Source organism: Lycium ferocissimum, chromosome 10 (assembly GCF_029784015.1).
Source record: "Lycium ferocissimum isolate CSIRO_LF1 chromosome 10, AGI_CSIRO_Lferr_CH_V1, whole genome shotgun sequence".
In the NCBI taxonomy this organism is placed as follows: domain Eukaryota; kingdom Viridiplantae; phylum Streptophyta; class Magnoliopsida; order Solanales; family Solanaceae; genus Lycium; species Lycium ferocissimum.
In genome coordinates this window covers 35,478,119-35,491,260 of record NC_081351.1, presented here as the reverse complement: position 1 = coordinate 35,491,260, position 13,142 = coordinate 35,478,119, and the positions used below count along the sequence as shown (strand labels likewise).

Sequence of the window (13,142 nt, the reverse complement as noted above, 5' to 3'; positions counted from 1 at the left end):
GCTCTTCTCCTCTCTTTCGATCTTACAACTAGAAATGTGGTTAATACTCTCATCTTAAAATTAAAATCCATGGTGCCCTCTCTAATTCTTTTTTGTCTTTTAATAATCTTCCTCTTGATTTGTGTTACAAATTTGAGTTTCCCATGTAGTTGTTGTTTAAATAGATTTAGCCATCCATTGATTTCTCCACCAATGAGAACTAAGTATTCCATGATTTTTGATCTAGCCTACTTATTTTATAATGGTGGATATATAGTATGCTTCTTGTTTCTTTTTTTATACATGTAATATGCTGCCGGCAAAAAGCAGCCCGCACATTCTTAGTCTTAGTGAATACTTATTAGTATTGCTCGTCTCCGATTTTTTGCATGGATGATTATTGATTACATATCCACTGCTAGCAAAATCGAAATTAGTGATGGATAAATTCTGATGCCATTACAAGAAAAAAGATATTTGGCAATAAAAAAATTGTGTTGCTATATATTGATTATTTTTGCAAAAAGCATTTTTAATTTTTTTTTTTTTTTTATTGTTACATAAACTTTTCCAACTATTTATTGAACGATGTGCAACAACCTTTTTTGTTGTTAAAAATCTTTTTTGCAATAATAGTCAATACTATGACAATAAAATTAAATTGTTTGGCAACAAAAAAAAGTTCATTTGCCTACTATATTATTTTTGTTGCCAAAGAGTTGTTGCCATTTCTCTACTTCTTGTAGTGTGCTAAATAACAAAATTCGTCGCTAATTCTATTTAACATTGTATTATCAAAAAAATATGTAACTATACGAACAATTTAGCGAATAAAGTTCATATAGCGACAAACCATCATCAACCTTGTCAAACGCCTAGATAGTGCAAGTAAAAATCGTCTATGCATTATTATTTTTTAATAGATCATAGCTAGCAAGTTTTCTTCAACAATGATTTGGTTTCAATAATCTAGTCTCAATATATATGTGCTCTTTATCTACACAATATAAATTGTATAACGTGGATAGATCCACGTTATACATGGTTATAATTGTATATGCATATATATCAATTAAATTTTTTGTTTTTTTTTTTTGAAGTTGACTTGGTGCTAATGAAAAAAAAATTTTATATATGGATGATCCACGATATACCCCTTTTTGGTATATAAATTTTGGTCATTCGATTTTAGTAAATACACGTGTATTTTTATACAACACAAACTGACGATTTAAAGTATGCATATATGTCAAAATCAAATTGACATTTGAATCAATTAGTCTGTTATTTTATATTGATAGCATAAAAAATTCACAATTGATATTTCCCAAAGCATTATTGCTTACATTAACATTAATGCGAGTACATTTCTGCTATAAAATTAAAAAGACTACCTTTCTGTTTAGATTACAATTACTAATTGTTAGTATAAATTTATAATCAAGCTCATAAGATAGGGTTTCGATTCAATTTATTTAAAAAAAAAAAAAAAAACTGGAAATTCTCAAACGGGTGGAAAACAATCGCGCGAGTCACACGCACGGCACGTGTGACAAATTTGAATTCGGACCTAAAAGTATCTCTCCTCTGAATTCAATTTAAAACGACACTTCCCGTTACACATTTTTTGAAACACAGCATTACCGCCCCCCTTCTCTACCCACCCCCTACCCCTTAACGAGCATCTCAAATCTCTCTTCTCAGGTCAAAATTCATTTCACCGGAGTTTGAATCTCTGATCGGAAAGTTTTGTCCAATTTACTGCTTGTATTCACTAGGTAAGTTTTGTTTTACTGTTTGTTATAGATGCATGGAGGTCAAATTTGTTGTGATTTGAAGAGCGTAGCTAAGTAAATGTGGTTAGTGTAGAAGACTGAATCTCCGATTTAGAATTTTTTTTTTTGTGCTAATTGTTGATTGTATCTATGAGTTGAAATTGTGTTTATATAGATGCCAATCAATTTACTGGTTGTATTCACTAGGTAAGATTTTTTTTTTTTTTTTTTTTTTTTTTTTTTTTTTTGGCTGTTTGTATAGATGTGTGGAGGTACAATTTGGTTAATTTTGTCGTACTTTGCGTGATTTGAAGAGTGTATATAAGGAAAATGTGGTTAGTTTAGAGCTTTAACTGGAATACTGAATTTTTCGAGTGATTGAATCTCCGATTTAGCATTTTTTGTGCTTATTGCTGATTTTATTTATGAGTTGAAATTATGTTAATATAGATGCACGGATTGAGGTAGAAATTGGTTTGTTTATGTGCCAATTTACTGGTTGTATTCACTAGGTAATTTTTTTTTTTTTTGGTTGCTGTTCTGCGTGGAGGTAAAATTTGGTTAATTTAGTAGTAATTTTCGTGATTTGAAGAGTGTATAAGGAGAATGTGATAAGTGTAGAGCTTTTAACTGGAATACTGAGTGTTTTGAGCGGCTTCATTTTGCTGGAGAAGATTGAATCTCTGATTTAGCATTTTTTGTGGTAATTGCTGATTGTATTTATGAGTTGAAATTATGTTTATATAGATGTGCGGATGCAGGTAGAATTTCGTTTGTGTTTGTATGTTTGGTGTTTCGGCAACTGTGGATAGTAAATTTCACGGTTATCGTTAAACTAATGGTCTATGTAACTAAGTCATAAAATTAAATTTTGTAAAAGTAGAAAAATACAGCAATTAGCTCTATATTTTGTATAAAGTAAGAATCATCGGAAATCCAGTAGGAAAATGGGGGATGGGGGTTTTGGAGCCCTAGCTGTAAGATTATGAGTTTTTCAATTGTAATCTGTTTGAGGATGTGTGGCCTCCGAACTTGAGTTTTTACTTAATTACTTATCTCAATCTTCACAATGTCTTTGTTTTGTCCGCGATAGAATATCCAATTGAATGTTATCCATATTTTTTTTTATTGTCACTGTTTTTGATGCATGGAGGTAGAATTTTGGTTATTTACTACAATTTCATGATTTTGATAAGAAAATGTGATTTTGAAACCTTAATTGGAAATTTCGACTGTTACAATCAGTTCTGTTTAGGAGCTTGGTTTTTGCTGATATTTATTAGGTGGTCTCCAAACTCTATTTTCTGTTTCATTCTGTATATTCTATGTTGCCAACTGCTTCATTCTGTTAGAGATTGGATTGAACATTTATGCTCAGTCTTGATTGTATATTCATGAGTTCAAATTTGTGATTGTCTTAGATGCATGGAGTTAGAATCTTGGTTATTTCTTGTAATCTTTGCTGACTTGTCTGTGCATAGACGGCAGATGCGGTTTGATAACTCCAACAGGAAACTTTGACTGTTTCAATTGGTAATTTTTTAGGAGCTTTTGTTTTGCTGCTATTCATTGGGTGGTCTGATTCAAGGTTGGGTTTCTAGGATTGGCATTGAGTGGCAATGGAGACTTCCGAGGGCAAGGACACATCACAGTGTGTGAGAGTTGCTGTGAACATTAGACCGCTAGTTACTTCTGAGCTTCTCATTGGGTGCACTGATTGTGTCACAGTAGTCCCTGGTCAACCACAGGTGCTCTTACTTTATTAATTTTTAGCTGGTGAATTCCTTTTGTATCGTACAATATTATGTTTTTAGTTGTCCATTTGGTCTGGTGAGTCATTTTAATTTTAAATAAATGAAATTGTTGGATTTGCAAAAGTTTTAGTAGTTCAGTGTTGAATTATTACATTATCATCTTTTCTTGTGCAATGTTGTGGATTCATGAAGTTCAACTATCATATTTGATCGCAACACTGATTTGGCTTTTATTGATGTTCTTGACCACAAACAGGTGCAAATTGGATCACATGTCTTCACATTTGATTATGTATTTGGGAGTGGGGGCTATCCGTCTTCACGTATATTTGAGGAATGCGTTGCGCCTCTTGTGGATGCATTGTTCCAAGGCTACAATGGGACTGTGCTTGCTTACGGTCAGGTAAGGCGCCTTTATTTTTGCTCACTTCTTGGTCGTTTTCCTAGGTCTAATTTACTTGATTTTTTCCTGTTTTTACGCAACTCTATTTGATCTTGTTTATGTCCTTGGATTGAATGTACTCTTTTGACATAAGAGACTAACTAGTATGTATTCTGCGATGATGTGTGTGTTGAAGACGGGCTCTGGGAAAACGTATACAATGGGCACTAATTATAATGGTGAAGAGCAGACTGGTGGAGTGATCCCAATGGTTATGAATACTATATTCTCAAGAGCAGAGTCAATGAAGGAGTCAACAGAATTTCTGATCAGAGTATCCTTCATTGAGGTATGGAAAGAGAAATCTGGTATTTCATTAAATACATGTCATTGCAAGGTAAAAATGACATGCTGTGTTTATCTTTCGATTTTTGATTCTTGCAGGTTTTTAAAGAGGATGTGTTCGATCTATTGGATCAAAATGCACTAGCCTTTTGCAAAGCTGATGGGACAGCGAAGCCTACAGGGGGGCCTGCTAGGATTCCCATTCAAATTAGGGAGACTGTTCATGGAGGAATAACTCTGGCAGGTGTCACGGAGGCCGAAGTTAGGACAAAGGAAGAGATGGCGTCCTTCCTGTTGAGAGGATCAGTGGCACGAGCCACTGGAAGCACAAAGATGAATAGTCAGTCAAGGTATACATCACCTTATATATGACTGTTTTTTTGAATGCACCTCACTTAGATTTCTATTATAACAAATTCTGGATCTCTTTATCTAGTTGTGGATTACCTATCTTCTGTTTATGTCAACAGCCGTTCACATGCCATTTTTACCATATCATTGGAACAAAAGAGAATCGCTAATTGCTCAAGTGGATCAGCAAATGATGATGGTGATGACATACTATGTGCCAAGCTTCATTTGGTTGACCTTGCTGGTTCAGAGCGAGCAAAGCGAACTGGAGCTGATGAAATGCGTTTACGAGAGGGTAATGACAATTATATTTTTAGAAATATGACTGTACTACGTATTTATTTTGTAACACTACCATTTGAGTTGAGACATTAATGACTAGATGGAAAATCTCTCATATACTCCCAGCTACTAAACATAAAATGTGCATAACCAGTATTCATCGTTTGAGCATTCTGGTGTAGGCATTCATATCAACAAGGGATTGCTTGCTCTTGGCAATGTAATCAGTGCCCTTGGTGATGAGAAGAAGAGGAAAGAAGGAGCTCACATCCCGTACAGAGATAGCAAGCTAACACGTCTCTTACAGGCATGGACTTCTGCAGCCCTCACTGGTGTCTGCTTTTGATTTCTTAAATCTTAAATTATACAATCAGCTGTGGTTGCTTTCTGCAATGCCCTTTTTAATGTAATTAATTATATAAAGTAATATAGACTGTATCACATAGGACGCCATAATTCAGTAACCAACTACTCAATCTGATTGTTCATTTGAAGACCAAAATCAATTGGAGATTTGCATACAGAGCTATGAAAGTTTTATTCTGAAGAGAAACCAAATGAAAGAAAAATAGCAGAACTCTAACTCTGACACTTGTATAAGGAAATTCTCCTTAAAACAGGAGCAACCGATATTAAATGATTGTGAGTAATTGGAAGTAAATTTTCTTCAAAGTAATTTGTGCATACATTTGTTTTCAGGACTCACTTGGAGGAAACAGCAAGACAGTTATGATTGGTACCTATTTACTATTATTAAAGTCACTGCTTGATTAATTCACTTTACGAGATTGGCATTGTATTTGCGTTATTATATGTTTGCAAGTAATGTTGTTCTTGCTCTGCTTGAATGAATGCAGCTTGTGTCAGTCCTGCTGACACCAATGCAGAGGAGACCCTTAACACTTTGAAGTATGCAAATCGTGCTCGCAACATTCAGAACAAAGCTATTGTAAGTTCAAATCTGCTTAACAAGATCATCATAATTTTTCATTTTTGTTTCTGAACCTATTCCTTTTTCGCAGGTCAACCGTGACCCAATGGCAGCCCAAATGCAAAGAATGAGGAGTCAAATTGAACAATTGCAAGCCGAGCTTCTTTATGTTCGTGGAGACTCCGGAGCACCTTTTGAAGAACTCCAGGTAAAATAATATTCTTTTAGTGATCAAAGGACTGGAATTTTCAGCATTTTCTAGGACTATCAGTGCATGTTGGAGACAAGTAGTACTATTCTTGAGGTTCTACCATTACTATCTATCTGCACCAACCCTTTCAAAGAAACAGGATAAGGGGCTTGACATATGAGTACTGTCCTTTGATTGTTTGAGTTTCTATGTTTGTTGGGCAGATTCTTAAGAACAAGATTTCTTTGCTTGAAGCAAGCAATGTAGAGCTACAGAAGGAGGTAAAAGAACGCCGGATTAGCTGCGAACATTTAACACAACGTGCTATTGATGCCCAGGTTTGTTTAGTTATTATTAGCAATTTTTTTAAAATTAATTGGAAAATGACTCGACGCTGGAAGTCTCTTATGAGGATCTTATATGACAGGTTGAAAGAGATAGACTAATCTTAAAGATTGAATCTTCTAAAAATGGTAGACCTTGGAATGAGATAGACAACTCTGATCAGGTTTGACTCAATTACTACTGAAACTTACTTCACATTATTAGTATATTAGCAGAATTTCTGATCTGGGTTCTGGATATCCCTTTCTCCTAGGATTTGGATTTGGTGAAAAAGTATGTAAGCAGAATTCAAGAACTAGAAGCAGAGTTGCTTCATTTACAAAGCTCCAGTAATTCAAAGCCTGGTGAACCTGTTGATTATCTTGGGCTAGACTATGGTGAGCAGGATTCTGACATCAAAAGTGTAGATACAAGTGGTAAGCAGTTTTTAAATAATGCATGATAGGCAAATAACCATTTGATATAGCTGCTGTTTAGTGGGTGTTCTGAGTATTTGTCCCTTTTATTCGTACCTTTATCTTGTTTGATTTCTATAGTAATCTCTTTGTCCAAGCCCTATCAGGGAACTAATCTGATGCCAAACTTGCTCTGTAAAGGTGAGGCTGAAGTGGAGGAGAAAGAGCTTGAACATTCTTCTCTTCAAGAAAAATTGGATATGGAGCTTAAAGAGTTGGACAAGAAACTCGAACAGAAGGAGGTAACTTTTATTTGCAAGTTTTTTGTTCCTTGAAACTTTCTTTTTGATGTAACTCTTGGATTTAGTTGGGTTACAGTGTGAACAAGAATTTCAAAGAAATGTATTCACAACTAGTCCTTGCTGCTTAATATTCTTTTTACTTTTCTCTCCTAACTTCTTGTCTCATCTACTAAAGGCTGAAATGAAGAGGTTCGCGACAGTTGATACCTCAGTTTTAAAGCAACATTATGAAAAAAAAGTACATGAACTGGAACTAGAAAAGAAATCTCTGCAGGTAAGTGATATGCTCTATGTGCTGACACTGAAGGTTTATTATGATTGTCCTTTTCTTACTATTGATTTTACATTCTGATGCAGAAAGAAATTGAATCTCTTCAGCGCAACCTTTCTAACATTTCATCTAATTCTGATGAAAGTGCTCAAAAGTTGAAGCAAGACTATCTTCAGAAATTAAATCTTCTAGAATCACAGGTAGGCTTTTAAAATAGATGCACCAATCAGTCAAGATATACCTCTTCAACTCAATCCTCCTCCAGCCACCTGAAGGGAAAAAGCATAAACTATACAATGAAAAGCACTGCCTCATAATTCATTGCATCTTGCAGGTTGCTGTGTTGAAGAAGAAACAAGATGCTCAATCTCAGCTTTTAAGACAAAAACAGAAGAGCGATGATGCAGCAAAACGTCTTCAGGATGAAATCCACAGAATTAAGACACAAAAGGTACTAATTATTATATATCAGGCACTTTCGAATGTAAAAGAGAATTTCTTTCATGCAACTGATTCATTTTTCTGAATCTAGGTTCAATTACAACAAAAGATAAAACAAGAATCTGAGCAGTTCAGGTTGTGGAAAGCTTCAAGGGAAAAGGAGGTTCTTCAGGTATTGTTAATTTAATTTTGAGTCTATAGTTCACCGTCTTATGTAATTAAACTTGCACCTGCATAGCCTCGCTTATGTTTTATAGGTGTCTATTATCCCTATTTTATTCAAATCGTCTAAGAGACATATTATGCAATGACATTTTTCATTTGACTTTGCCTGTTTTTTGTCTGTTTGTTCATTTTCTTGATTTTCAAAGAATATATATATATATATATATATATATATATATATATATATATATATATATAGCACAATATCTAGTATCCATAGGGTTACTTCCTTTTATTGCTGCGAAGTTCATTCTTTTTGTGACTAACTGTCTGTGTCATGCGTTGTCTCAACAGCTTAAGAAGGAGGGAAGAAGAAATGAATATGAGATGCATAAGCTCTTGGCACTGAACCAGAGGCAAAAGATGGTAAAGAAAGAGTTTGTTAACCGTTCTGCTTTGAAAGTATCATGTGGCTTACCTTAAATGGTATACAGGTGTTGCAGCGGAAAACCGAAGAGGCTGCTATGGCCACTAAACGACTTAAGGAGTTGCTAGAGTCTCGAAAAACATCGCGTGATATGGCAGGTTCCGGAAGTACTAGTGCTGCAGGATTCCAGGTATCTGTGCCAAGAAGGGGTTATTTTGGCATTTATTTTTCATCTAAAAAACGTTTGTCATTTAAAGTTTACTAAAATATCCTTCTATAGAGAGATTGTAAGACCATTCTTCTTGTTCAAATAATCTATCATCAAGACCTTTGGGAACATAAATTTTCGCACCCAGTTAATTGTCTGTTTTTCCATGCAGGCATTGATGCAAGCAATTGAACATGAACTTGAAGTTACTGTACGGGTGCATGAAGTGCGGTCAGAATATGAGCGCCAGATGCAAGAGTAAGTTTGTCAATTCATTATGATTGGATGAACTTGTCAATGTTTCTATTTATCACTTGAAAGTTTTTAGGTTGTTGTCTTTCTATCCAGATGCATCTGCTATTTTCAGTCTTTTGCATTTGAAGGAATACATTCTTTTTTGGCAATATCAATGAACTATACTTCTTCCCTGCATTCCTTCCTTTCCAGAGAGTCAATTAGTTTGGGTTGTCATAAAAGATTTGATTGAATGTTTGGCCAAGCCTAATCCATTTGGTTTCCTGGCCTCAAGATTTCCGATTCTTGCTTACTGCACAGGGAAACATCCGAACTATACATGCTAGCCTCATAATTTGATGCATCTTTTGAAGTCCATCCCGTAGTGGAATGGGCAATTAGGTGACAGAATGACTTATGTCTAATATATGTGCATAGCAGATTGCTAAGGTGGTGGGATAAGGCATTAGAAGCAATGGAGCACATTTTCGTTATTGTAGTAGCATTAAGAGTTGTGGCATTTGAAACGCCACTATTCATCAATCAACTTGGCAGTAGAGTTGACATGTTTAGGTTTCTAAGAGCTAACATAATGTAAGTAGTTTTAGGGTCCGGGTTTTTATATCTTGTAAAAGTTCATCGGGTATGGCTGGGACTGGGATTTGTATTATATCTTTATGGCTTAAGACCCATGATACGTAAATGATACCAAGACAAATCTGACTTTGGTGGGGAGAAATGAGAAAATTTGGAATTGTATTAGCCCATATTCCTTCTGTCACTGGCAACTAGATGGACAAGATTCTCTTCTTACCAAATCCAACCACTTTACCAATCTACAGATACCAACCTTAGCTCCTTCTTGGTAGTGCAAGATTGTTCAGTCACTTACTCTCTCCATATGGAAAACTGTATCAAGTCTTAATGTGCCAAGATGGGTGCAGGTGATAAAGGCTCATCTATAGCCTATGATCTTTGAATATTTCATGGTTTTGTATATGTTTCAAGTAGAGATCATATATTGGATTAGCATATAACGGCCAGTTTCATGGTGTAGTATGTTTTTATGGCATTGACACCAAGGATTTATGGATGCTGTCTCCCACACACTATATCATATTTAATTTTTCAATATTTGTTATGTAGCTTGGATATCATAGATAGTCGTTTATCATATTAAATTAAATAATTAAAATAAAACAAAGAGATTGCAGTGCAATTTTTTATTCTTTTCATAATTTTATCTGACATTTTGAACTACAGGAGAGCAAAAATGGCCAATGAGGTCGCTGAGTTGAAGCTGAAAACCTTAAGGTAAAACTTTTATTGGCAATAATGTTTGTGAAGTGTTCTTTCTGCGAGTGCATTTTATATTGCTTATACTCTTATTAACTTAAATACTTCTATATAATTGTTTTTGCAGTGATTGCCCCCAGAAAATGTCTCCAGGTGCAAGAAATTCCAGGATATATGCACTTGAAAACATGCTTGCCACTTCATCTAGCACACTTGTCTCCATGGCATCACAGTTATCGGAAGCAGAAGAGCGTGAACGGACCTTTAGTGGTAGGGGCAGATGGAACCAAGTCCGGTCTCTTGCTGATGCAAAAAATATTATGAACTTTTTATTTAACCTCGCATCATCTTCTAGGTAAATGCCTTTTAAACTTGCAAGTCTTTGCTTCACGCTAACTTTCCTGAAATAAATTGTAACTGTTGTTTTGCTTCTGGTTTCCTGTAGATGCCAGCTAAGGGATAGGGAAGTTGAATGCAGAGAAAAGGACGCTGAAATCAGGGAGTTGAAGGAAAAAGTCGTAAATTTGGTCAGACAGCTAGAGTTGCAAAAGAGCGAATTGAGGCAGCTAGAGTCGGAGAATAGCCAACTGATTCAGCAGGAGAAGTTGATGGTCAGTACATCTTTTTGAATGAATTAGCAGAATATTGATCGAGTAGCTTCTTCTTAATTTCCATTCGTTAATGAAAAGAAGAAACTAAGTTATCCTTCAAGTTGACACACTTTCCTCACTTTAAGTGTTGAGTTTATCTTTTACTAAGGCAAGTTTAATGTTGTCAAGGTTTCTTTAATAGGAACTGATGGATATGAAATAGTTAAAATGGAGTATGTGTTTGAGCAGTTGTATTGTCATCACATCAGTTTGCTTAAATTTGCTGGTCTCCTTTTGCAGAGGCATCTTTTCAGATCTAAGTAGCAGCATATTGTGTGATGATTGGGCCTATGGTTACCAAGAAAACAGCGGTTTACAATTGCCTAGTGCATAATATGAAACATCATAATTTTATCTTCCTTTCATGTTGGGGAGTTGGGGGAAATGAATATAATTTGTATTGGGCCTATGGATTACCAAGAAAACAGCGGTTATTGCTGTTTACAATTGCCTAGTGCATAATATGAAACATCATAATTTTATCTTCCTTTCATGTTGGGGAGTTGGGGAAAGTGAATATAATTTGTAATTCTACTTCGATATGCATGTTGGATAATCTACAAAAAGTATAGAGTTACAGATTCTTTTTTGGCGAGTTTGCTGCATTACTAATGACTGTTTTCTGCTATTGATATGACCTCTACCTTCTCAATTGGGCTTGTGGCAAAACTTGGAAACAATAACTTCCATTTTCCTTCTTTAAATTGTTTTCTTGTTTGAACTGCTTACAGAAACTGGCTTTAGAACACCCCATGGGAAGGACTGACAGCTCTGTCTCTAATGTGCTAAGCAGCATTGATGGGCATGATTATGACCTGAGGCAAAAGGCATATACCTTGGACTCTTGATTACCTTGGACTCTTGATTAACTTATCAATTTTGGGTGTACTTGTATTTGGGGTTGCTAACATGTGCTGGCCCTTTCTGCAGGGGAACCGAAGTTCCTTAATCTACAGTGGTGGATGGAACAAGACTGAGCTAGAAGAAGATATGGATACATCTGATTCAGATTGTTCTTACCAAGACAAATCTGATACTGACTATGGTTTAGTATGCTGTTCGTGCAGTAAAAAATCTTCTTGCAAGACAAACAGATGTGAATGCCGGGCTGTAGGTGGTTCTTGTGGGGCATCATGTGGTTGTGACCCTATAAGGTGCAGCAACAAAGAGACTTCTGCCAAGAAAGACCACTTGCCCTCTCTAGATGTTGTAGGTGATGAGGGAAACACATTAGGAACTGATAAAGCTGAGAGTAGCCAAACACTGGCTTCTCAAGGCGCAATGTTACTGCAGAATGCGCTTTCTGAAAGGCCTGTTCAGTCAAAGGATGAGGTTGAAACAAAAAGAAAGCCTCTATGTGACATTGGAAATACCATGGTAAGCAACCCCTTAGCTGTCTTTTTTTCTGGCCAGACCTAGGCTGCTTATACTATGTCACAATTCCTTAAATCCATTCAATTTCCTTCTGCACAAGTAGGATTCTTGCAAATCAACCTTTTCTTTCTTTTGTAATTTTACAGGCAAAATCAAATGCACCAAAACCCAATCAGCGGAGGAAATGGAAAAAATCTGTTATTCAACTTGTTCCTGCTGCTCCTACGACTCAAGCAAGTAATGCAGATGCCCCAACAAAAACATCTCAACCTAGCAATACTGATGCATCAGTAAAAACAGAAAACAACATCAGTGAGATTGATACTCCTCCATTAAAATTACCCAGAGCCATGCGTTCTGCATTAACAAATGGCAACACCTTAAGAGAAAGGAACTCTGAGACTAATGATTCAGTTGACCTGACAACACCTCCAGCTCCTAGAAGTCCTCTGCGGCAAGCAAAGGTGTCGGACGAGAAAGAAAATTGAGAGGCATTTACTATTGTTTGATTCAAAGTTCATGTATAGAGGTTGATTACTTAGGTTTGCTCACGGCTGTTCTGCCACTTGATTTTTTTATGGCTAATCTTTTCCTAACCTGAAAAAAGAGATGCCTTGATGTAGGTCCTGATCTTTGTATGTGGTCACTGGAGGCTCTAATCTAAAGAGCATCTCTATTGTAATTCTCCGAACTTGTTCCAATATTTAAGTGACACTGATTGTTTCTCAGTGCAAAGAAAAGCTCAATATTTATTTAATATGAGGTCATAATGCTCAAATTTTGTGCAAGTTAAAAACAAATCTCTGGAAAATCAACGTTTGTTACATATCTTAAAATATAACCATAGGGACAGTGGCGGATGTGAAAAATCAAAATACTAATAAATATCTATTAATCCATAATTTCAAATGTATGAACATAATGATTGAACCCATCAAATCAAAATACTAGATTCACCTTTGTGAGGGGGTGTTTCTTCAATGATAAGGCGAATTCCCAAAAAAAAAAAAAAAAAAAAAGAGTCAAGGCGAATTCCGTCTTGACT

The 13,142-nt window shown here is 35.6% G+C and overlaps 1 protein-coding gene across 1 annotated transcript; it reads left to right on the top strand.

Moving 5' to 3' along the window:
• Window positions 1-1,587: 1,587 nt before the first annotated feature.
• On the top strand, window positions 1,588-12,854 carry LOC132033619 (kinesin-like protein KIN-4C). The gene is made up of 27 exons (XM_059423638.1): window positions 1,588-1,761; window positions 3,303-3,502; window positions 3,765-3,911; window positions 4,087-4,239; window positions 4,335-4,585; window positions 4,706-4,881; window positions 5,051-5,175; window positions 5,568-5,604; window positions 5,726-5,817; window positions 5,891-6,007; window positions 6,214-6,327; window positions 6,417-6,497; window positions 6,588-6,750; window positions 6,931-7,031; window positions 7,207-7,305; window positions 7,389-7,502; window positions 7,637-7,753; window positions 7,835-7,915; window positions 8,263-8,334; window positions 8,403-8,525; window positions 8,716-8,801; window positions 10,041-10,091; window positions 10,201-10,428; window positions 10,519-10,684; window positions 11,455-11,550; window positions 11,654-12,100; window positions 12,244-12,854. The coding sequence occupies exons 2-27, from the start codon at window positions 3,374-3,376 to the stop codon at window positions 12,583-12,585; spliced, it is 3,708 nt and encodes a 1,235-aa protein (XP_059279621.1). The 5' UTR covers window positions 1,588-1,761; window positions 3,303-3,373; the 3' UTR covers window positions 12,586-12,854.
• Window positions 12,855-13,142: the final 288 nt, after the last annotated feature.

Excerpts from the sequence above, each read along its gene's own strand:
- LOC132033619 (XM_059423638.1), top strand. The coding sequence starts at position 3,374 with ATGGAGACTTCCGAGGGCAAGGACACATCACAGTGTGTGAGAGTTGCT. Across the intron at positions 3,503-3,764 it reads TAGTCCCTGGTCAACCACAG|GTGCAAATTGGATCACATGT; the intron begins GTGCTCTTACTT and ends GACCACAAACAG. Across the intron at positions 4,240-4,334 it reads TCAGAGTATCCTTCATTGAG|GTTTTTAAAGAGGATGTGTT; the intron begins GTATGGAAAGAG and ends TGATTCTTGCAG.